Below are 25894 nucleotides of genomic sequence, written 5' to 3'. Positions count from 1 at the left end.
ACTAACATAATCCAAGTAATGAAACAAACATTACATCTGAACATCTGTCAAATGGCATATACTTTATTTAATTTACTTAGACATGTATTCTGCTTTGGGAAATATCTACCTGTACATGTTTATCCATACTCTGATGATCCATAAAGATATTAGGGGGACAGTTCAGTGGACAAACTTTTATAACTGAGCTGTTTTATTAGAACAGGAAAACTCATTTCAGGAATTTTAAGAACAAATATGAGTATGAAATAACACAAACTAATTCTGTTGAAAGTCAGTCACTGTTCATTTGGAAGGATTTACTGTAAGAGCACAAGCCTCTTCCCAAAACTCAAACTTTTAACTTGTTTTAGCAAATGACAATTGACTTTACCGAGGGCTAATACAATAGCAATGCTCAAAACGTGTACACACTCCTGAGCCTTGTGAGGTTACATTTATGTTAATATTGAAAGTATATATTTTTTTGATTGTCAGAGATTTTCTACTTCATGTATTTTAAGAGTGGAGTCAGTTCAAAGCCTACGTCTTTAGATTGTATGGACTTGGTCCATGGTTATGGTTCACAGTCACATTTGAGCATCAGGTGTCCATTGTGTTCAATTTTAAACTGCACATTTCCCCAATAACTTGAAAATGTAATATATATGATGATAATATATTTGTGTATCATAAATTGCAATTCAATAACCTTTAAAAAAAAATGGAGATTATGCTACTGTATCATGTATGTTTATGCTCCAAAGAAATGTAGTTCATCACATAAATGTGAAAATGAAACCTACAATTCGCCCCAAACTGTTTTGCTTGCTATTAGGAGGCAATCCTTGGAAAGGCTCCATCACCGTCGTAAATATCTTCAGGTACCTGACCATAAGATGATTTGATGGGATTGAGTTTACTTGTCAGTCGGCTTTCGAGATCTGCACAGCTTGAAACTTTAAATACCCTACTTACTGTAGATAAAGCAGGCTACCGAAGTCTTAGATCTACTCTGTGTGAAAGGCACCATGTTTGTTTGATGGGGACAAGCCTGCAATGTGGCCTCAGTCAGGCCAAAGTTCCTCTTCTCTTTGTTTGACCATTTGAGGCTTATTTGAGGACCGGTGTAAAATTAACTTAAGCAACAATGAGAAAGTGAATTGATGAAGCCAACTGAATTGCAATGGGATTTACATAAAGAAAAACTCCTTTAGAAATCCTGCCAAGCAATCTCCTTTTGACCTACTGTAACAGGTGGCCAAGACATCTGTGGAGACATCCGTGAGTAGCCTTAAGCAGGAAACACAGGGCAGGCAAAGTTTGACTTCCTTGTTTATGCAACGTGCCCTCACTAAATCAATGGAAAATCAATCAAGAGCAGTAATCCAATGAGGGTGGCTTTGACAGCCACTCTACATCTTAAATGGATTCTCTGAATTTCTGTTCCTAGAGGTGATAGGCAGGGCAGGCTGCTTGGATTTGGGCTCCACAATGGGATAAGGCGAACAGTATGAGAAGCAGTGTGGGAAAGTGACAATCTATTCTGCTCGTACATTTAAAGGACACAAAATGTATATCTACTAATTCTATTGCGTTATCATTGAGAGAGATTAGAATTTGACATTTGATGTCTGATGAAATGAATTCTACTGTATGTACGTGTCATAAGATGTAACATGTTAACAAAATAAAGGCATTCATCAAAGTCTGTGGGATTCTTGTCACATTCTTTAAACTTGCCCACTGAATTGAACAGTTTTACCCACGACCCTTGAAATGGAATAGCGCATTGATATACAGTAGACACAGGACTAAATTGAAACACTTTGGGGTAGACAGTCCTCATGACTCCTGTATCGTGCATGGAGATTACCCTATAAAGCTGGATTAGCCCTGGGAAAAGATCAGCCAATTGCGTTGCTGTCAAGACCAATGCACTTTGACGCAATTTGAGTAAGCACATTGAGCGATGTCTGCATGAGGTGTTTCATGATCCTTATCATCCTGTGTCATCATATACAGCTTTTTTTTTTTTTTTTTTACAGTATACTGCATTAACTATACAACACATACTATACAACACATTTTTCAATCAAGGACAATTCAGAGCAAAATGTTATTCAATCTTATTTCTGTGACAACATAGGCCTGCAGTATTGTAATATGAGATCCAAACGCTTTGATTGGGTAGTAGGGCATATTTATTAGCACAGAGAAACACCGATCAAAGTAGAATAGGTACTATGGTTGACTTCCTCTTTAACCTGCATGAGTGGTTATCATGCGTTGACTCAGTGTATCTGTGGACTCCTTTAGAAAGAAGAGTAATTACTGAAGATTAAAGCCGTTGTGTCTAATCCCCGGGCAAGGGGCACGCAACTGAACTTCCTGACGAAATGAGCACACGAGCCTCTCCAGGCATAATTCACAGCTTCCTAATCGTAGCGCTACACCATCGAACATTGGTTCATATGGTTTGGACATCTATAACCCTACAGACAGAACATTGGTTAACTATAACCCTACAGGAAGAACATTAACAATGTGTTAATACATGTACTTTCCAATGCATTGGCTTTTATTTGGTCTCTCTACTACCATGGTTGAATGTTTTGCTTCCTCTAGTTCTCTTCGGATATTGATCTTTCTTGGGAGTTCTTCGTGGTTTTACATGGCACTCTATGCATATTGTAGTCTTTATTTCAGTTATTCAAAAAAAAAAGCGATTTTATTTAGCTTCAGATAAACAAAAATATTCAACAAGGACAACTTCGAACACCAAATCAATTACATCAATGTCTGGACACGTAGACTCTTGCTGGCAGAAATCCAAGGCCAGCGTGGTCAAAGAAACATGTCCTCAAAATACTCGTCAAACTTCTCCTCACTGGAAGACAGAAAATAGTCACGTCAGACTTTAAATGGCTGGTATTAGTGGTCAAAGGCCTAACAGGACATTGTAAAGGTGAGCTAATGTGAGAGTGCTAAGCTCACCTGGACTTCTCCTCCATGGTGGGGGCTGGGCCTTTCCAGTGGTCTGCCTCCGACAGGCTCTCTGGCTCCTCACTGTGTTCTCCCTCTGCTACAGGGCAGGAAGGAGACCATACAAATCAGAAAAATGTTATTCATCAAGAGATTTTCATGTACTACATTCAATCATAATGCTTTCATAAACAAACACGTAATAACAAGCTTCAACTGAGGGATTGCTGCAGCACATGAAAAAAATAGGTACAGCGCTTAAGGTTTGAAGAGGGTCTGAAGAGTCAAGTCCCGACTTAAACTTATAAGAGTAGATGGCCCTTGGTCTGCACCGTGGCTTTAGAGTTTGGCCTTCGTGGGCAACGACTGCTTTTACTTATGTTAAAGCGACAACCAAGGGTAAGCAGGCCCATACTTCAAGTGCAGCTGACAGTGTGAACGGACCGAAGCCGCAATAATAGCATGACCGTTGTCGGACTTTGCAGGGAAGACTCCCCTGAGGCTTAAGGGTCAAGCTTGCACACATGTTTTAAAAGGTATTTAAAGGCACCCGTAATGGATGTGGACACTAGGGCCAGTCTGTTCTGCTTGCTCTGAAGGTGTAAGATAATAAACTGGTTGACTTGGTAGGGAGGTGGAGAGTGAGAAGGAACGGTACCTTTGTCTGACTCTTGGGAGTCGTCCTCAGAGTTACTGGGGGAGGAGTGGTCTGCAAGGGGAGAGAGGAACACAGGAAGGGATCAGTCAGTTTAACTTGGACAGCCAACTATGTGCAGTTGACATTGAGTAACAAAAAAAAAAGCAACATGACCGTTGAAGGGTCATTAATAAGCTAAAAGTGTTCAGCCAGCTATTATGTAATATCTCAGCTATTATGTAATGGACAATTCCACAGTAAGAGTAACAGAGTCCGATTTTTCACTTAAAAATATCAAACAAAAACCAATGATTGCAAAGTTAAACAAACCATACAACTCTGTGTATAAGGGCTACTTTTCACAACTTCCACAGAAAACGTCACAAAAACAAATGTACTTTAAGAATGACGCAGATGAAAACGTCGGTAACAGAATGATGGTACAAACAGCACAAACCATCATTCTGTTTTTGCATCTGCGCAATACTTCAAGTAAATGTGTTTTTGTAAGGTTTTCGGTGGACATTTTTAAAAAGTAGCCCTTGTGCATAAAGTTGTATGGTTTGCTTAACTTTGCAATCATTGGTTTTTGTTTGACACGCATTTTCAAAGTGAAAAATCGGAGTCTCAGTGTCACTTTTCACGTGAAATTGCCCTAATATCTCAACACTGTAGTAGGCCTATTTGTTATTTCTTGTGAACCTTTATTTAACTAGGCAAGTCAGTTAAGAACAAATTCTTATTTACAATGACGGCCTACACCCATCCAAACCCGGACTACGCTGGGCCAATTGTGCGCCAGCCTATGGGACTCCCAATCACGTCCGGTTGTGATACAGCCTGGAATCGAACCAGGGTCTTTAGTGATGCCTCTATCGCAGATGCCTTGCCTTAGACCGCTGTGCCACTCAGGAGCCCAGAGTGTACAAAACAATAACACCTGCTCTTTCCATGACATAAACAGACCAGGTGAATCCAGGTGAAAGCTATAATCCCATGTTGATGCAACTTGTTAAATCCACTAAAATCAGTGTAGATGAAGGGGAGGAGACAGATTAAAGGATTTTTAAGCCTCAAGAAGATTCAGATATGGATTGTGTATAAGTGCCATTCTGAGGGTGAACTTGCAAGACAAAATATAGAAGTGCCTTTGAACGGGTGATGGTAGTAGGTGCCAGGCACACCGGTTTGTGCCAAGAACTGCAATGTTGCTGGGTTTTTCACGCTCAACAGTTTCCCATGTGTATCAAGAATAGTCCATCACCCAAATGAAATCCAGCCAACTTGACAACTGTGGGAAGCAATGGAGTCAACATGGGCCAGCATTCCTGTGGAATGCTGTCAATACTTTGTAGAGTCGATGCCCTGACAAATTGAGGCTGTTATGTGGGGAAACTCAATATTAGGAAGGTGGTATACTATGTTTGGTATACTCACTGCAAGTTATTCATGGGTGTGAGTCGGCAAATCCTTATTACTTTTACGCCATCAAGACATTAGTACAAACACCTTCTGCACTTTTAATGTCATCACCATGGCCTGTTATTTTTGTTTACCTATAGCCATAGCTGTACAAAGATATGAAACGGTGGAGTCTTGCCTTTTTGCCTCTTTTTATGTTTGTTTTTGTGTTTCTTGGAGCCTTTCTTGGATCTCTTTGACTGTGGCTCAACTTCATTTTCCTCAGACGACTTTGGTCTTTTTCTCTTGGCGATCACCTCCTTTCTCCTGAAAAAAAAAGGTCATTCGTTTCAATTTTGCCAATCGTCAAACATTAACTGTGACATCTTGACAGCACAACAAAGGGGCATAACGTGGGGTACGTGTTCAATAGATGATGATAAACTGATAAGGAATAATTAGAGATTCAACTTACTTGTGATGATAGTTGAGTTTGAAGGAGCACTCTGGGCAGAGTCCTAGAAAATACCATCTCTGTCAGTACGGCAAACAATTGGAATCGAGGATATGACCTACGAAATGATTAGTGACAAACTGCTTGATATCGCTACATTTACTTTTAAGTAAACAAAGTTTATTTTGCTTGTCGGAGTTTCCTCAGGGATGACAATGAGAGAAGGGAGTTATTCTCCTGGCTTTACGAATGCGATTTGCTTCAACATGATACTGGAGCGAGGATTTAAAGTCCCAACCCTAGCTTAGACGGCCAGTAAACAACAGAGCTCTTACGGAGTTTGACCAGTGCGTTTCTCTTCTCTCCCTGCTCCACATAGGCAAAATTCACCTCCCAGCTCTTCAGGCCATCCTCCTTCTCACAGCGCTTGTTCCCACACAGAAACTGGCCTACAGTGTCAATAGAACAGAAAGAGGATTCAACTGCATTTCCATACCGTACAGAGCAGAGCAATAGAGAGTGACTGAGTAATAATCCGTATAGTGTAAAAACAATGTACTCTCATGACGACCTGCATTTTGCAGTTTTTTTTTTTGGAAACCCTCGGAAACCTGCATCCGGGCAGGTTTCATGAAATAGAACAGACTGAGGGGAAATATTTTCAAGTATATGAAGTCACCCAGTATTATACCTATTTTAAGGCAAATTCTACACGTAGGATAGTCTGAATACAATGCGCGAAATGCCAATGTAAAGCTCAACAAGGGTGTGTTCCCCTGTGCGCTTCATTATCACATATGTCACTACTAATCAAGTCAAATTAGCTCTCAATTGGAGGAAAGGTGCATAAACATGGCTGTATCTCTACGGTTCACACCTTGTTGTGTTACAGCCAGAACTTTAAATGGATTATATTGTTTTTTGTCACTGGCCTACACACAACAACCCATAATGTCAAAGTGAAATTATGTTTTATTTTTTTTACCCCTTTCTCTCCCCAATTTCGTGGTATCCAATTGGTAGTTACAGTCTTGTCTCATCGCTGCAACTCCCGTACGGACTCGGGAGAGGCGAAGGTCGAGAGCCGTGCGTCCTCCAAAACACAACCCAACCAAGCCGCGTTGCTTCTTGACACAATGCCCACTTCACCCGGAATCCAGAAGCACCAATGTGTCGGAGGAAACACCGTACACCTGGCGACCGGGTCAGCGTGCGCTGCGCCCGGCCCGCCACAGGAGTCGCTAGTGCGCGATGGGACAAGGACATCCCTGTCGGCCAAACCCTCCCCTAACCCGGACGACGCTGGGCCAATTGTGCGCCGCCCCATGGGTCTCCCCGTCGCGGCCGGCTGCGACAGAGCCTGGACTCTAACCCAGAATCTCTAGTGGCACAGCTAGCACTGCTATGCAGTGCCGTAGACCACTGCGCCACTCAGGAAGCAAAGTCGAAATCTGTTTGTTGACATTTTTACAAATTAATAAAAAATGAAAAGCTGAACTATATTGAGTCAGTAAGTATTCAACCCCTTTGTTATTGCAAGCCTAAATAAGTTCAGGAGTCACAATTTGCTTAACAAGGTCACATAATAAATTGCACGGACTCTGTGTGCAATAATAGAGTTAAAAATGACTTTTGAATGACTTCCTCATCTCTATACCCCAACATACAATTATCTGTAAAGTTCCTCAGTCGGAGCAGGGAATTTCAAACACAGATTCAACCACAAAGATCAGGTTGGTTTTCCACAAAGAAAGGCACCTATTGGTCGATGGGTAAAAAAAAACAGACATTGAATATCCCTTTGAGCATAGTGAAGTTATTAATACACCCATTCACTACAAAGATACAGGCTTCCTGTTAGAGCTGTCGCTCTCCTCATCCTCGGATGAGGTGAGGAGAGAAGGATCTTCAGACCAAAATGCGGAGTCAGGGAAATAAGCCATCTTTATTTATAAACGACAAAACTGATGGCAACACGAAACAAAACAAAACACTTTCAAAACTTACAAAATAACAAAAACGACGTAGAACGAAACCTGAACATAAACTTACATAACTGAAACGTAAACTCACGAACAGGCAACAGACGACATCGAAACAAAACGAACAGCCAAACAGTCCCGTAAGTGAATATATATCGACAACACGAAAGACATCACAGGAGACATTCACCCACCAACACACAGTGATAATGCCCTACCTAAATATGACTCTTGATTAGAGGAAAATGCAAACCACCTGCCTCTAATCAAGAGCCATACCAGGCAAACCGAAACCAACATAGAAACAGGTAACATAGACTGCCCACCCAAAACACATGCCCTGACCAAAAACACATAAAAACTAACATAAATAGGTCAGGACTGTTACAGTACCCCCCCCCCCAAGGTGCGAACGCCGGGCGCACCAGCACAAAGTCCAGGGGAGGGTCCGGGTGGGCAGTTGACCACGGTGGTGGCTCCGGTTCAGGACGCTGTCCCCGCACCACCATAGTCACTCCCCTCTTCTTTCTACCCCTTCCACTGACCACCCAAACATTAGCTTCCCCTAAATAAACAGCTAGCACCGGGACAAAGGGCAGCACCGGGACAAGGGGTAGCACCGGGACAAGGGGCAGCACCAGAACAAGGGGCAGCACCAGGATAAGGACCATCACTGGAATAAGGGGCAGCACCGGGACAAGGGGCAGCACCGGGACAAGGGGCAGCACCGGGACAAGGGGCAGCACCGGGACAAGGGGCAGCACCGGGACAAGGGGCAACACCGGGACAAGGGGCAACACCGGGACAAGGGGCAACACCGGGACAAGGGGCAGATCCCGGCTGAAGGACTCTGGCAGGTCCTGTTTGGACGGCTCTGGCAGGTCCATGCTGGCTGACGGCTCTCGACGCTCATGGCAGACTGACGGCTCTCGACGCTCATGGCAGGCTGACGGCTCTCGACGCTCATGGCAGGCTGACGGCTCTCGACGCTCATGGCAGGCTGACGGCTCTCGACGCTCATGGCAGGCTGACGGCTCTCGACGCTCATGGCAGGCTGACGGCTCTCGACGCTCATGGCGCTCTGACGGCTCTGGCTGCTCATGGCTCTCTGACGGCTCTGGCTGCTCATGGCTCACTGACGGCTCTGGCTGCTCATGGCTCTCTGACGGCTCTGGCTGCTCATGGCTCGCTGGCGGCTCTGGCAGATCCTGTCTGGTTGGCGGCTCTGGCAGATCCTGTCTGGTTGGCGGCTCTGGCAGATCCTGTCTGGTTGGCGGCTCTGGCAGATCCTGTCTGGTTGGCGGCTCTGGCAGATCCTGTCTGGTTGGCGGCTCTGGCAGATCCTGTCTGTCTGACGGCTCTAGCGGCTCCTGTCTGGCTGATGGCTCTAGCGGCTCCTGTCTGGCTGACGGCTCTGTAGGCACATGGCAGACGGGCGGCTTTGCAGGCTCATGGCAGACGGGCGGCTTTGCAGGCTCCTGGCAGACGGATGGCTCAGATGGCGCTGGGGAGACGGATGGCTCAGATGGCGCTGGGGAGACGGATGGCTCAGATGGCGCTGGGGCGACGGATGGCTCAGATGGCGCTGGAGAGACGGATGGCTCAGATGGCGCTGGGGAGACGGATGGCTCAGATGGCGCTGGGGAGACGGATGGCTCTGGCCGGATATGGCGCACTGTAGACCTGGTGCGTGGTGCCGGAACTGGAGGCACCGTGCTAATGACAAGCACCTTCCTACTAGTGCGGGGAGCAGGGACAGGGCACACTGTATTCTCAAAGCCTACTCTATCCCTGATGCGTGGTACCGGCACTGGTGACGCCGGGCTGAGGACAAGCACATCAGGATTAGTAGGGGGAGAATATACAGTGTGTACAGGGCTCTGGAGACGCACTGGTAGCTTAGTGCGTGGGGCCGGAACTGGAGGCACCGGGCTAGATACACGCACTACAGGGAGAGTGCGTGGAGGAGGAACAGGGCTCAGGATACGCACTGGTAGCCTAGTGCGTAGTGTAGACACTGTAGGTACTAGGCTGGGGCGGGGAGGTGGTGCCGGAAATACCGGACCGTGGAGGCGTACTGGCTCTCTTGAGCATTGAGCCTGCCCGACCTTACCTGGTTGAATGCTCCCGGTTGCCCGACCAGTGCGGGGAGGTGGAATAACCCGCACCGGGCTATGTAGGCGAACCGGGGAAACCATGCGTAAGGCAGGTGCCATGTATGCCGGCCCGAGGAGACGCACTGGAGACCAGACGCGTTGAGCCGGCCTCATGACACCTGGCTCAATACCCAATCTAGCCCTCCCAGTGCGGGGAGGTGGAATAACCCGCACCGGGCTATGCACTCGTACAGGAGACACCGTGCGCTCTACTGCGTAACACGGCGCCTGCCCGTACTCCCGCTCTCCACGGTAAGCCTGGGAAGTGGGCGCAGGTCTCCTACCTGCCCTTGGCCCACTACCCTTTAGCCCCCCCCCAAGAAATTTTTGGGAGTTACTCACGGGCTTTTTCGGCTTCCGTGCCAGACGCGTTCCCTCATAGCTCCGGTTCCTCTCTCCGGTAGCCTCCGCTCTCCTCAGTGCCTCCAGCTGTTCCCATGGGAGGCGATCCCTCCCAGCCAGGATCTCCTCCCAAGTGTAGCAACCCTTTCCGTCCAAAACATCGTCCCATGTCCATTGCTCCTTCTTTTCCTGTCCCTTTCTCCTTTGACTCCGCTGCTTGGCTCTGGGTTGTTGGGTGATTCTGTTAGAGCTGTCGCTCTCCTCATCCTCGGATGAGGTGAGGAGAGAAGGATCTTCAGACCAAAATGCGGAGTCAGGGAAATAAGCCATCTTTATTTATAAACGACAAAACTGATGGCAACACGAAACAAAACAAAACACTTTCAAAACTTACAAAATAACAAAAACGACGTAGAACGAAACCTGAACATAAACTTACATAACTGAAACGTAAACTCACGAACAGGCAACAGACGACATCGAAACAAAACGAACAGCCAAACAGTCCCGTAAGTGAATATATATCGACAACACGAAAGACATCACAGGAGACATTCACCCACCAACACACAGTGATAATGCCCTACCTAAATATGACTCTTGATTAGAGGAAAATGCAAACCACCTGCCTCTAATCAAGAGCCATACCAGGCAAACCGAAACCAACATAGAAACAGGTAACATAGACTGCCCACCCAAAACACATGCCCTGACCAAAAACACATAAAAACTAACATAAATAGGTCAGGACTGTTACACTTCCTTCCTAACTCAGTTGCCAGAGAGGAAGGAAATCGCTCAGGGATTTCACCGTGAGGCCAATGGTGAATTTAAAATAGTTAGAGTTTAATGTATGTGATAGGACATTGTAGTTACTCCACAATACTAACATAAATTGACAGAGTGAAAAGAAGGAAGCCTGTACAGAATAAAAATATTCCAAAACATGCATCCTGTTTGCTGCAAACCACTAAAGTAAAACTGCAAAAAATATGGCAAAGCAATTCACTTTTTGTCCTGAATACAAAGTGTTGTTTGGGGAAAATCCAATACAACACATACTGAGTACCACTCTCCATATTTTCAAGCATAGTGGTGGCTGGATCATGTTATAGGTATGCTTCTAATCATTAAGTTTTTCAGGATAACAAATAAACGGAGCTAAGCACATGCAAAATCCTAGAGGAAAACCTGGTTCAGTCTGCTTTTCATCAGACACTGGAAGATTAATTCACCTTTCAGCAGGACAATAACTTAAAGCACAAGGCCAAATCTACACTGGAGTTGCTTACCATGAAGACAGTGAATGTTCCTGAGTGGCCTGGTTACAATTCTGACTTAAAACGGCTTGAAAATCTATGGCAAGACCTGAAAATAGTTGTATAGCAATGTTCAACCACCAACTTGACAGAGCTTTAAGAATTTTTTTTATAATAATTGTACAATCCAGATGTGGAAAGACTCAAAACTGTAATCTCTACCAAAGGTGCTTCTACAAAGTATTGACTCAGGGATGTGAATATTTCTGTAAATTAGATATTTCTGTATTTCATTTTCAATCAATTTTAAAAAAATTCGAAAAACATGTTTTCGCTTTGTCATTATGGGGTAGTGTGTGTAGACTGGTGAGAAAAAATATATGTAATCCATTTTAAATTCAGGCTGTAACACAACAAAATGTGTAATAAGTCAAGGGTATTTACTACTTCTGAAGGCCCTGTATATAGGATGTGACTAGTCAGAAGACACCTCCGTTCTGATCAACAGTCAAGAGCTGTGGTTGACCTACCGAGGTTCCTACTGCTGCGGTCTAATCTTATTTTGCACCACCAGGGCTCCTGTTAGTCCTCTCCTCCTGCAAGCAGGAGACATGAAGCAGGAAGTGGCCAGTGGCCTTAACCCTGATTGGCTATCAACAACCTGGGTTTATCTTTAGCAGGCTTAATGATGGATCCTCCAGATTGCCCAGGAGGAAAAGTGTCATGAGCGGTCGGGACTGTTCGCCCCTTCTTTCTTGTCGTCCTGCTGTTTAGGAGTCCTTAGACCTCACCTGACCCCAGGCTGCTGGAGCTGGCAACATGCCACAAGCTGCCTTCCTGACATGCAGGCTAATTAACGCCTTATCTGCCAGAATAAAGACCATTCTCTCCGATGCTGACAGCTGTGATTATACTTACCAATGGAAAAGCATAAGCGACAAGAGTTAGAGGTCACTTCTAGAGAGACAGTGTCAACATGACTTTAGGCCGCTGGAGATGGCTACATGCCATGAGCTGCACGTGCAGGCTAATTATTAACACCTTATCTGCCAGATAAGGCTCCATTCTCCCGGATGTTGGCGAGTCGTTCTAACAATAGTAGAAATTGAAATTGTGCACTAATAGACTTTTAAAAGCCTGTTATATTTAATGAAGTGACCTTTAATATAAACCACATGGAACATTTAATACATCATATTTTTTATATGAACAAAAAAAAAAAAATTGTCAAAAAAACTATCTGCATTCTGGCATGTTCCACGTCAAGTTTCGTGGAAGATTTGAACCCACTTAACCCCAAAATGTCTCCCAAGTTTTCACCATCATTGTAAAACCCTAGTTTTAATTTAATTCGTGAAGATGAATGTTTATTTCATACGATAACGGATTCATTTACGTTTGTCCTTCATTTTAAGGTCGACCCTGTCACGTAAACTGAACTCTCGTTTTAATAGCAAAAACAGTGAACGTCTAATAGTCAAATCATAGTGTAAAAGAAGGTGAGCTGATTCAAAAAGAAAAAAATGGTAATTTTCTTGGTGTTTTGTGGTAGAAAACTGAGAGTCGAGCATAACACATCAACCCTGTTACCCATAAATAGATGGGCAAGAAACGTTTTTTTCCCCCCCAACAAGTAAATTTTTGTTACGCTTACTTTCAATTGCCCCTCCCTGTTGTACACAACATGCTTCCATTCCCCCTGTCACAGGGGAGTTATGTCTGATTTAAGATCAAATCATCAACCCTGTTACGGTCGACTGAATCTTTAATTGGCCCTTTTCCTGTTACTTAAATAGACCTTTTGAGATAGGAAAACATGTTTTTTTTATGAAGTGGAACATGTGCTCTTTATGTCAGAATATTCTAATTAGGTGAAATAAACTGTTTTTTAAAAAAGAATTACACTACCAAAAAGGCACTCTTTCCGTGGAACGACTCTGGTAGCTGTGATTATAAAGCATGTTAAGCAATGAAAAGGGAGTTACTCTCTAGGGAAAGGCCCCGGTCTTAGAGATACAGCGTATGACCTGAGTGGAATGGATCCATGGCTTGGGTCCCTGTGTCCTTTTAGTTTGGACACACTGTAACTGGCTTCTATGCCGTTTAACTTTCTAAAACATACTGTAAAGTTTCACCAACAACTGTTCCCAAAACTAGCCCTTGATCACGACTCTCAGTTCCATTACATTACCCCTAAGAATCATTGGACGAAGGCGTCTTCTGTACGGGGGAGTTTTGTTAAAAGCCTCAACGCTTGGTCTGAACATTAACACGACGCATCACTTGCGGTACGGTTTTGGAAGCATAAGGACCTTCTCTTTCATATCAGCAAGAAATAATTTACAAAAAACAAATATGGTTAAATTGATACACATCTTTACAGGGTTAGTGTTACCACCCGACATCTCCATGTTACAGCGCTTGTTTACGGAAGACAGACAGAAGACCGAGGAGACCAGCTGTGCTAATTAGCCATCTAGCATGTGCCAAACACCTGTGTATAAGCGTAACTCTGTGTAAAGGAAGTGTAGTTTCTCCGGATGGAGGCACTCACAGCTGTATGGATCTGTGCAAAACTGCTACAGTAAGTGTAGCTTTTGTATTTGAAGGATTCTTTCTCGCAGACAAAAGACAAGGGCCATATGTTTTGAAAGCTGCATCGCAAGCAATGATTATTGACGTTTCTAAACGCTCAAACACACCTTCTGGGTTGTAGTTCACATGAGCGATGAACATAAAGAGTTCATCGCTCGCCTTTGACCAGCGGTATGCACTCACAGCATCAGATGTGGATGGTAACAGCCTCCCGAGTCGCGCAGTGGTCTAAACATTCTCGCCATATAGAGATAAATGATGATTATGTCGTAAATAATTCACAAATATTGTTAATAAAAACCAATGCTCATGCTACTTGAGTCAACAGTGATTAAGTGGCCCAACACTCAGAATTGGGGGTCCTGCTCCCCCACTCGACGTCGCCAGTTTACTAACCACCGGTCCTGGCAACCCATCACGATGCACACCTGGACTTCATCACTACCCTGAAAACTTCCCCTTTATCTAGCACTCCCTAGCATCTCTCTTCAGGCAGTATTGGTTGAGTTTTTATGTCCGGATGCTTCTCTTGTTCTGTACTCTCCATGTTTGCTATTATTAAACTCACCATTTACACCGGTTTCCTGTTACGATATTGAAAGACATCTGCTGTTTCAAAGTGAGCAAAATAAACTAATTAGAATATTATATAAACGCACATGTTTTTATGTCTGGGACCTTTGAACAGAAAGTATCCAACTCATGGAATTACAAACTGATTGCAGACAGACATGTCGAAAGATGAACTACTGACCTTGCTTGATCAACACATCTTCATGTGTACTAATCTCGGTTAACGCAGAACTAGAATCTTGCGTAATTGGGTCTATACTTGTTGTGGAGAGTGGAGAGTTCTGGAGAGTGGAGGGTTCTGGTTTGCGAAGTCTCCGCCCTTGCAAAAGGAACCTCTCAGCCAAACCCAACCCTGACACATCCAAACAACCCAGTGACCATAACCCAAACACCGGAACTACTCGTTATCCCACGCATCCCATTCAGTCTCGACAGATTCTACGGTTTACACTCCAGTCTCATCATGACGTAGGCCCTACGTACTTCAGACTGGGGGATTCTCCAAACACCAGCTTGGTTGGCAACAGTGTTGATTTAGGACACACTTTGTTGAATCGTGTCAACTGGGTTTCAAGGAGCACACATTGTCACATGCTAAAGTAGTTGGACACACCATTGCCATATGGGGATGGACAGACATGGTCTTAGCTAAGACAGATGGCATATAAACAGTATGCTAAGGCTCAGACGGTAAGAGGGTTAGGGGCCCTAGCGCTCCAGCGGCAGACAAATCAAATGTTATGTCGCATGTGCCTAATACAACAGATGTAGACCTTACTGTGAAATGCTTACTTACAAGCTCTTAACCAACAATGCAGTTCAAAAAATTGAGTTAAGAAAATCATTTAAAAAGTACACAATAAAATAACAATAACGAGGCTATCTACATGGGGTACCAGTACTGAATCAATTTGCGAGGGTACAGGTTAGTCGGGGTAATTTGTACATGTAGGTACGGGTAAAGTGACTATGCATAGATAATAAACAGCGAGAAGTAACGGTGTAAAAACAAAGGGGGGGGGGGTAAATAATGTAAATAATCCGGGTGGCCATTTGATTAATTGTTCAACAGTCTTATAGCTTGGGGGTAGAAGCTGTTAAGGAGCCTTTTGGACCTAGACTTGGTGCTCCGGTACCGCTTGTCGTGCGGTAGCAGAGAAAACAGTCTAGGTCTTGGGTGACTGGAGTCTTTGATTATTTTTGGGGCCTTCCTCTGACACCGCCACCAGTGAGGAGAAGACAGAAACATAAGGCTGAGGGGAGACGATCCTTCTAAGAAAAGCATCGGGTCCTTTTCTTATCAAATGAATGCCGTGCTGTATAGAGGGTGAAAAAAGGTTTATGACCCCTTTGGCAAAACAACAGCTGTAAAAGGCTTGCTATAAAACCTTGTGTATAGTAAGAAAGTGCTGTTGCTGAATCTTTCCTAGTGTGGCCAAAACAGGTAACTAACGTTCATTACACATGTTTAGATCAATACTTGACCTAACCCAAAGCAACATGACCTGTGACACAGAGATAGCATGAAACTAAAGTATCACTAGCATTGGCCAGAGAGAGAACATGCCTGGCCTCTTACACATGTAGATGATCGGATTCGAGGTCATGGATTGGTCATTGCATCCCATTGAAGAGGGAATGATAGTACAGCGCATCGCCTGTGAACTTTGATGTTCTGAGTCAGCCTTTTAATCCCGTGGCACTGCCTACAGAATAGCAGTAAACGAAAATACAAGGGCGGGATTAGCTAGAGTGACTTAATCTGGTACAGCATATTGGCTTATTCAGCTTTCTCGGAGTGGCAAGAATAGATCATTCTGTTCAATGCATTACTTAAAGTGTCTCAGTGCACTCACCTTGTAGCATTTCCCAATAACCTGTTCTATTTATGCTTTCTATCACCCACAAAGCTTTTTAAAATAATTTACAAGTGGATAATTGAATGGCTACTCTATTTGTGTAGTTACTTCCTAAGTACCAGGGAAGAAGGAGATTTATTTGGAAGCATCAATGGCAGACATCACACATCTATTTGTTTTGGGGAAATACATTTATCTGGTGATTATTTTCCACATAATGGGATGCAATGACCAATCCATGCTCTGGCTGAGAGTTTCCATTTAGGGGAGTGGAGACTTTGCTAGTTTAGTTAGTATCTAGTATCTTTTCTCATACATCTCCCCCAGAACCTAATCGAGCGACACAATTACGGTAGATTTTATTTCTGGGTTTCCGAGATTAATGTTAACCAAAAGTGGTTAACTGTGATCCTGGAGCGCCGCAGGTACCATCGAGTTTTGTTCCAACCAGATACCACACCTACTTCTAGAAATCAGCTCACCAACTAAGCTTACTGACTATTCTTAGTGGTTGGATACATTTCACCCTCCTCTCCTCAGTCGAAATCCAAAGAAGTAAACTAAACCTTACGTGCCTGCCATGTGGTATGACAAGAACAGGGTTGTCAACCCCTGAAAGCTGAGTCAAAGTAAGCACGTCTTGATCTTTATCGCCATCTAGTGGTAGAGTTCCGAATTACGTCTGACTACAGCTGTTGGTTGATAGGTACAAACGTATGTCCCCGACTCCAGGTATTGGCATTTTAATGGTGAATTGTACAAGCAATTAACTGAATAAACAACAAACGAATAAACAGAAAACAGAACTTTCATCAATGTATACATTCATAATGTATAAATGTCTCTGAATTTAAAATGTAATAAAGACTACCTTTGCCAGAGACGACTTCCTTTTCTACGCGCCATCGGAACCCAAACTGGAGGAAAAGTGCAGTCATCCTCATTAATCATATAATACCAATAGAATACTATGTATTCACACTTACATAAACACTACCGTTCAAAAGTTTGGGGTCACTCAGAAATGTCCTTGTTTTGAAAGAAAAGCACATTTTTTGTCCATTAAAATAACATAAAATTGACCAGAAATACAGTGTAGACATTGTTAATGTTGTAAATGACTATTGTAGATGGAAACCGCTGATTTTTAATGGCCAGCATCCCGGAGTCGCCTCTTCATTGTTGACGTTGAGACTGATGTTTTGCGGGTACTATTTAATGAAGCTGCCAGTTGAGGACTTGTGAGGCTTCTGTTTCTCAAACTAGACACTCTAATGTACTAATGTCCTCTTGATCAGTTGTGTACCGAGGCCTCCCACTCTTCTTTCTATTCTGGTTAGAGACAGTTTGCACTGTTCTGTGAAGGGAGTAGTACACAGCGTTGTTCGAGATCTTCAGTTTCTTGGCAATTTCTCACATGGAATAGCCTTCATTTCTCAGAACAAGAATAGACTCACGAGTTCCAGAAGAAAGTGCTTTGTTTCTAGCCATTTTGAGCCTGTAATCAAAGCCACAATTGCTGATGCTCCAGATACTCAACTAGTCTAAAGTAGGCCAGGTTTACTGCTTCTTTAATCAGTACAACAGTTTTCAGCTGTGCTAACATAATTGCAAAATGGTTTTCTAACGATCAATTAGCCTTTTAAAATGATAAACTTGGATTAGCTAACACAATGTGCCATTGGAACACAGGAGTGATGGTTGCTGATAATGGGCATCTGTACGACTATGTAGATATTCCATTTAAAATCAGCCATTTCCAGCTACAATAGTAATTTACAACATTAACAATGTCTACACTGTATTTTTGATCAATTTGATGTTATTTTAATGGACAATTATTTTGCTTTTCTTTCAAAAACAAGGTCATTTCTAAGTGACCCCAAACTTTTGAAAGGTACTGTATATATATATAAAAATACCACATACCTTGTTTTCTTTATATCTGCTTAGGTCAGCGATACAGTACTCTTTGAAGAGCTTGTCATAGTACTTCTTTGCTAGTTCTTTCTCCCTGATAATAAAAGAGCAGCTATTGGTGACCAATATTTCCAACAGTGGCAAAGAAAAGTATTTTGTTTAACAGTACTTACCATGTCATTTCTTCTTCATCCTCATCCCGCCACAGGAAGCGATGGTTTTCACGCACCACATCCAGGTCCGATTTATCATTGGCCCTTAGGTTTACAATGACAAATGACGTGTCAGCATTTTTTCATATCACACAAAGATGTATCATTATGAAGATCTCTACTCCACATATTAGGCAACGTTAAAAACAAAAGCAAAACTTACGTGGAGCGTCTGAGATCCTCCACTTTCCCACCATAATACAATATGTAGTCACTGACAAACTTTTTATGTCTCTCAAACTGAAGGTAAATGGTTAGGGAATCAATGATAATAAAATCATTCATAAAAATAAGGAACTGAATTAATATTGCATCCTGGGGGAAAAAACAAGAGATATTGAACATTGTTGCTGGGTGAAGTACATTCAGAGGGAACTTTGCTGCTATTCTGGCAGGTACACACTCCCAAACATGAATCTTCAATCACAATGCACTCTAACTTGCGACGGGGGGACCTTTTATCGTTTTCTTACTTGTGAAAGCTCATCATCGTCAATTTTAGAAGGATACAGCATTCATTGATATCAGGTGATGACGTCGGTTTCTGGCTTCCTCCCTGTGTGGGAACACAAAACACTTGCAGTCACTAACAGAAAACATAATTGACGCCAGGCAACGATGCTTCATTATGAAAGAGACCGATACTGTACCTGTCATATTCATGAGTGGCAACATCCCTATGTGCCACCTTTGTGTGTCTTGCTTTCTGAAAAGGCTTCCGCAGTAGATCCTCTTCACGTTTCCTGCAAGTCAACATGAATGGGAAAAAAATGAAAAAAATGGCATGTAGTATCTTGAAGTAGGCTAATTGTTTGGATTTGAGTTTAGATTGCTATATGATCATCTGGCCCTTACCTTTTCACTCCACGTTGAGACGTCTCCCCCTGGCCCTCATCATCACTGAAGTCGGAGTCATACCCTCCGCCTCCATGGACCTGCAAGAAAGGTAATCTTTCTGTCATCATGCTATATAGCTTGTGAGAGCTTGTTAGGCCCTCGCGATAGTAGGCCTATAATCTATTGTTTAGCCATCAAGCACAGGCAGGCTAAATCTACAGAAATAGGAAAGGTAGCTTATGAAATATTCATTGGTTCGGAAGCATGTGTAACTCAACATGGGAGGCAGGTAGCCTAGTGGTTAGAGCATTGGACTAGTAACCGAAAGGTTGCAGGATCGAACCCCCGAGCTGACAAGGTAAAAATCTGTTGTTCTGCCCCTGAACAAAGCACTGTTCCTATGTCATCATTGAAAATAAGAATTTCTTCTTCACTGACTTGCCTAGTTAAATAAAAATTATAAAATCAGCTTTATCAAATGGCCATCTCAGCAGACTGGATGAAACACCACACCGGGGCTGCATTGCAGTGATATCTGCAACGTGAAGGTCAGGATGTGGGACTGAATTGGTTAGGTAACTACATTTAACATATAGCAAGGAATTGATCATTTGGAGAGAAATTGGCACTCACTCACTTTACTTTGACTCTGGCTAGAGAGTTAACGTTTGCCCAAATGTAAGTCAGGGAACTTGCTTTAGCTACTTGCTGCTGTTGACCATGGCCATTGCTGTCGACAATATGCATTTTTTTTAGGGCAAGGTACAGTATATAAGTAGCTAGCGTTGTCTCCTAAGTTGCACACAATGTGTAACATGTGCAGCTAGCCATAAAGCATTGAAGCTAGCGTGTTGACTAGGTCCAGATACAGCTAGATATGTGATATGGATGAAACAAATGGATCAAGTATAAATACACTATAAAGTAGTCCATTTTGTCTGACCTAAGATAAAGTCGAGATACAACTACCTTTACGAGACTGTCCATATTTCTCGCCATGCTCACAATTAGCCTACGGTTTGTTTACATTGGAAAGTCTTCTTCTTCTTTGCGTTGGCAGATCGCATTCCACTGTTAAGGTGCATACACCGCCACCTACTGTACTGGAGGCCAGTCACAGCCTACCTACATTAAATTATCTTCATTAGTCCTGTTCCTCTAAGAAAGTGAAATAGAGCCCTAGACCCCCCCCCCCAACTACACCACCCAAACTCCAACCCTGTCCAACTTCTCTAACCCTTTTACACAATATCTCCCTATCTATGTCATACAGTTCACAAAATATCAACACATGCTCACCATATCCTCCACTAAACACTCATCGCACAGCCCGGTTTCATGTCTCCCTATCATTTTTACATTTACATTTAAGTCATTTAGCAGACGCTCTTATCCAGAGCGACTTACAAATTGGAAAGTTCATACATATTCACCCTGGTCCCCCCGTGGGAATTGAACCCTGGTCCCCCCGTGGGAAATGAACCCACAACCCTGGCGTTGCAAGCGCTATGCTCTACCAACTGAGCAACACGGGACCACAACGTGGCATTCAAACCTGTGTGCCCAAACCTTAGTCTACTCCACACAACTTCGTCTCTCCTACACCCCATGCTCCCCAATTCTTCCTTAACTGACCAGTGCACGTAATAGAATTGCCTCCCCTTACTACTAGCATCCCACTCCCTTTGCCAAAGATCAAGCCCTTTTGCCCCGACCAAGGACTTGACATCCCTGCGGCCCAAACGGGACCTGCCCCCTCTCTCCTCACCACACTCTTAGCCACAACATCAAGCCCAAACATCTCTACCCTCCACAACCAAATGGGCGGGAACCCAGCAAAAGCTTACCACCACTCCCATCCTCTCCAATCCCATTAACAGCATTATCATCTCCACAAAGAAGTCTCCCTTATCTGACCTGCCCGCCTTCACACTACTCAACACTGCAGCCGAATCAGAGCAAATCATCACTCAGTGGTTTTACCTCCTCCTCCACCCATCTCAAACCTATAATCATGTCCATCAACTCGGCTGCATACACCAACACATTATCAGTTAACCGCTTACATACTCTAACGTTGAAATCTGGGATATACACCCCTGCCCCCACCCTACCACTAACTGGATCATTTGAACCATCTGTATATATCCTTAAAAACGAATAAAACCAATTATCTACAGTAGATATCTCTTCACACACCTTCTCACGTCCTCATCCCATTCTCTCCTACCCTCAATCATATCCACATCTACACTTGGTTTCGTAAACAGCCACAGAGGAACATTCCCCAATGCAATTGCTGGCCCCATCTCTCTCTCCCCCAGTCCAAATTCTACCACTTTCTTAAAAAAATAAAATGGTATCCCTTTTTCTCCCCAATTTTGTGGTATCCAATTGTTAGTAGTTACTGTCTTGTCACTACAACTCCCGTATGGACTCGGGAGAGGCGAAGGTCGAAAGCCATGCGTCCTCCAAAACACAACCCAACCAAGCCGCACTGCTTCTTAACACAGCGCGCATCCAACCTGGAAGCACCAATGTGTCGGAGGAAACACTGTGCCTGGCCCACCACAGGAGTTGCTAGTGCGCGACGAGACAAGGATATCCCTGCCGGGCAAACCCTCACGACGCTAGGCCAATTGAGCGTCGCCCCATGGCTGCGACCGTGAGGCACTGCGATGCAGTGAGGCACTGCGGTGCAGTGAGGCACTGCGATGCAGTGAGGCACTGCGATGCTGCGCCTTAGACCACTGCGCCACCCGGAGGCCCCCAAATTCTACCCCTTTCTGCCCATTTGTCCACCTGTACACCCACTCCTCGCTTCCAGCAGTCCCCAGTTGCCGTGACCGCAGGATGTCCTTTTGAACTCTCTTTCAACCTCGCCCAGTACGCTAATGCAAGTTTGTCCCGCCTTATCCTCAGTGGCAGGTGGCAGTTCCCCACTATAAAGCTGCAATGCCTCAACAGGTGTCGTATTGGCAAAGTCGCGTATTGATTACGTATAAGAGAACGTTTATGATTGGAGGGGCTGGAGCATAGAGATCCTATTCAATTCTAGCTCTAATTTCTAATTACATGGCCTGGAGAATGTGTGTCACACAAAAAGAAAGGTGGATTAAATGTATTTATAACAGTAAACTGTCACAACCAATGATATATATAAACACCATTGGCCAAATCAAAGAATTTCCAACAAATGTGATGCTGGAATCAACCCATAGCCTAATACCGAATACACAAGATCAGATATTCAGGTGCTGATTTTAATAATAAAAACAAAGTTGTTTTTGAGAAGAAAAAAAGAAGCAGCAAATATGGAGACAAATCTAAATACAGTAGGCCCCTAGTCTATTTTGAACATGCACACATAGAGATCCACATAGAAATCCACAGAGTTGAGCACAGACTAGCATTTCTATGAAGTTCCGACTCGTTTGATTCGCGATGCAGTCGATACTTCAATTAAAATTCTTAAACCCTTATCGTGTACCAGAGTAGGCTGGTGGGAGAAACTATAGAAGGACGAGCTCATTGTAAAGGCTGGAATGGAATGGAATGTGAGAATGCTATTCATTGACTACAGCTCGGCGTTCAACACCATAGTGCCCTCAAAGACAAAGGAGATGATCGTGGACTACAGGAAAAGGAGGACCGAGCACGCCCCCATTCTCATCGACGGGGCTGTGGTGGAGCAGGTTGAGAGCTTCAAGTTCCTTGGTGTCCACATCAACAACAAACTGGCATGGTCCAAGCACACCAAGACAGTCGTGAAGAGGACACGACAAACCTATTCCCCCTCAGGAGACTAAAAAGATTTGGCATGGGTCCTCAAATCTTTTACAGCTGTACCATAGAGTGCATCCTGACGGGTTGCGTCACTGCCTGGTATGGCAACTGCTCGGCCTCCGACCGCAAGGCACTACAGAGGGTAGTGCATATGGCCCAGTACATCACCGGGGCCACGCTTCCTGCCATCCAGGACCTCTATACCAGGCGGTGTCAGAGGAAGGCCCTAAAAATTGTCAAAGACTCCAGCCACCCTAGTCATAGACTGTTCTCTCTGCTACCGCACGGCAAGCGGTACCGGTGCGCCAAGTCTAGGTCCAAGAGGCCTCTAAACAGCTTCTACCCCCAAGCCATATGACTCCTGAATGACTAATCAAATGGCAACCCTGACAGCATTGCCCCCCCACCTTAAAATTGCATGGTTGGTTAAGGGCTTGAAAGTAAGCATTTCACTGTAATGTTTCGCATGTGACAAATAACATTGGATTTGATTTGAATGGTATCAAACTGTATATACAGTTGAAATCGGAAGTTTACATACACCTTAGCCAAATAAATTTAAGCTCAGTTTTTCACAATTCCTGACATTTAATCCTGTAAAAATTCCCTGTCTTAGGTCAGTTAGGATCACCACTTTATTTTAAGAATGTGAAATGTCAGAATAATAGAAGAGAGAATGATTTATTTCAGCTTTTATTTCTTTCATCACATTCCCAGTGGGTCAGAAGTTTACATACACTCAATTAGTATTTGGTAGCATTGCCTTTAAATTGTTTAACTTGGGTCAAACTTTTTGTGTAGCTTTCCACAAGCTTCCCACAATAAGTTGGGTGAATTTTGGCCCATTCCTCCTGACAGAGCTGGTGTAACTGAGTCAGGTTTGTAGACCTCCTTGCTCGCACACACTTTTCAGTTCTGCCCACAAATTTTCTTTGGGATTGAGGTCAGGGCTTTGTGATGGCCACTCCAATACCTTGACTTTGTTGTCCTTAAGCCATTTTGCCACAACTTTGGAAGTATGCTTGGGGTCATTGTCCATTTGGAAAACCCATTTGCGACCAAGCTTTAACTTCCTGACTGATGTCGAGATGTTGCTTTAATATATCCACATAATGTTCCTGCCTCATGATGCCATCTATTTTGTGAAGTGCACCAGTCCCTCCTGCAGCAAGCACCGCCACAAGATGATGCTGCCACCCCTGTGCTTCACGGTTGGGATGGTGTTCTTCGGCTTGCAAGCCTCCCCCTTTTTCCTCCAAACATAATGATGGTCATTATGGCCAAACAGTTCTATTTTTGTTTCATCAGACCCGAGGACATTTCTCCAAAAAGTACGATCTTTGTCCCCATGTGCAGTTGCAAACCGTAGTCTGGCTTTTTTATAGAGGTTTTGGAGCAGTGGCTTCTTCCTTGCTGAGCGGCCTTTCAGGTTATGTCGATATCGGACTCATTTGACTGTGGATATAGATACTTTTGTGCTTGTTTCCTCCAGCATATTCACAAGGTCCTTTGCTGTTGTTCTGGGATTGATTTGCACTTTTCGCACCATCTCTAGGAGATAGAACGCATCTCCTTCCTGAGCGCTATGACGGCTGCGTGGCCCATGGTGTTTATACTTGCATACTATTGTTTGTACAGATGAACGTGGTACCTTCAGGCATTTGGAAATTGCTCCCAAGGATGAACCAGACTTTTGGAGGTCTACAATTATTTTTCTGAGGTCTTGGCTGGTTTCTTTAGATTTTCCCATGATGTCAAGCGAAGAGTCACTGAGGAGTTTAACGGTAGGCCTTGAAATACATCCACAGGTACACCTCCAATTGACTCAAATTATGTCAATTAGCCTATCAGAATCTTCTAAAGCCATGACATAATTTCCTGGAAATTTCCAAGCTGTTTAAATGCACAGTCAACTTAGTGTATGTAAACTTCTGACCCATTGGAATTGTGATACAGTGAATTATTGTCACGCCCTGACCTTAGTTATATATGTTTTCTGTATTATTTTGGTCAGGTCATGGTGTGACGAGGGTGGGTATGCGTGTTTTGTGTTGTCTAGGGTTTTTGTAGATCTATGGGGTTTTTGTAAGTGTAGGTGATTGTAGGTCTATGTTGGCCTGAATTGGTTCCCAATCAGAGGCAGCTGTTTAACGTTGTCTCTGATTGGGGATCCTATTTAGGTTGCCATTTTCCATTTAGGTATTGTGGTTTATTGTCTATGTGTAGTTGCATGTCAGCACTAGTTGTTTATAGCTTCATGTTCGTTTTGTTGTCTTGTTAGTTTGTTTAAGTGTTCTTTCTTTATTAAAAGAAGAATGTATTCCAATCACGCTGTGCCTCGGTCTCCTCACTACGACGAACGTGACAATTATAAGTGAAATAATCTGTCTGTAAACAATTGTTGGAAAAATGACTTGTGTCATGCACACAGTAGATGTCCTAAACGACTTGCCAAAACTATAGTTTGTTTACAAGAAATTTGTGGAGTGGTTGAAAAACGAGTTTTAATGACTCCAACCAAAGTGTATATAAACTTCCGACTTCAACTGTATATAATTTGGTCAGTATACATGCCATTTTTACATTTCTTATACCATTAGGACATGGTTCACTGACTTTTGGGTGTCGGAAGACGACTTCCTGTGATCATATTGGGCAAATGGACATAAAATCCTGATTTGGTACTTTCAATACTTATATATGCCGTTTGGACATTTCTTATTCCATTTGGACATGGTTCACTGACTTTTGGGTTCGGGAGCCAACTTCCTATGATCATATATGGCAAATGGACATAACATAGGCCTTATGAACAAACTCAATAAAATAAGACAAATGTATGTCCATACGGTTACTACATATGTATAATTGACAAAATTTCACCCTTGAGACCTGACTTTGTGACCATTTCCGATAT

The 25894-nt window shown here is 43.5% G+C and overlaps 1 protein-coding gene across 1 annotated transcript; it reads right to left on the bottom strand.

Moving 5' to 3' along the window:
- Positions 1 to 43: 43 nt before the first annotated feature.
- On the bottom strand, positions 44 to 20268 carry fra10ac1 (FRA10A associated CGG repeat 1). Its single transcript, XM_055890720.1, has 14 exons — positions 20161 to 20268; positions 19210 to 19289; positions 19005 to 19097; positions 18865 to 18910; positions 18518 to 18594; positions 18316 to 18399; positions 18152 to 18236; positions 17094 to 17139; positions 5792 to 5905; positions 5478 to 5520; positions 5202 to 5329; positions 3623 to 3673; positions 2977 to 3064; positions 44 to 2869 (listed from the first exon to the last, which is right to left on the bottom strand). Exons 1-14 carry the CDS (start codon positions 20188 to 20190, stop codon positions 2827 to 2829), a joined length of 1008 nt encoding a protein of 335 aa, XP_055746695.1. The 5' UTR covers positions 20191 to 20268; the 3' UTR covers positions 44 to 2826.
- Positions 20269 to 25894: the final 5626 nt, after the last annotated feature.

The sequence above is a fragment of the Salvelinus fontinalis genome, chromosome 30 (assembly GCF_029448725.1).
Source record: "Salvelinus fontinalis isolate EN_2023a chromosome 30, ASM2944872v1, whole genome shotgun sequence".
Taxonomy (NCBI): Eukaryota; Metazoa; Chordata; class Actinopteri; order Salmoniformes; family Salmonidae; genus Salvelinus; species Salvelinus fontinalis.
This window is presented reverse-complemented; position numbering and strand designations above follow the sequence as displayed.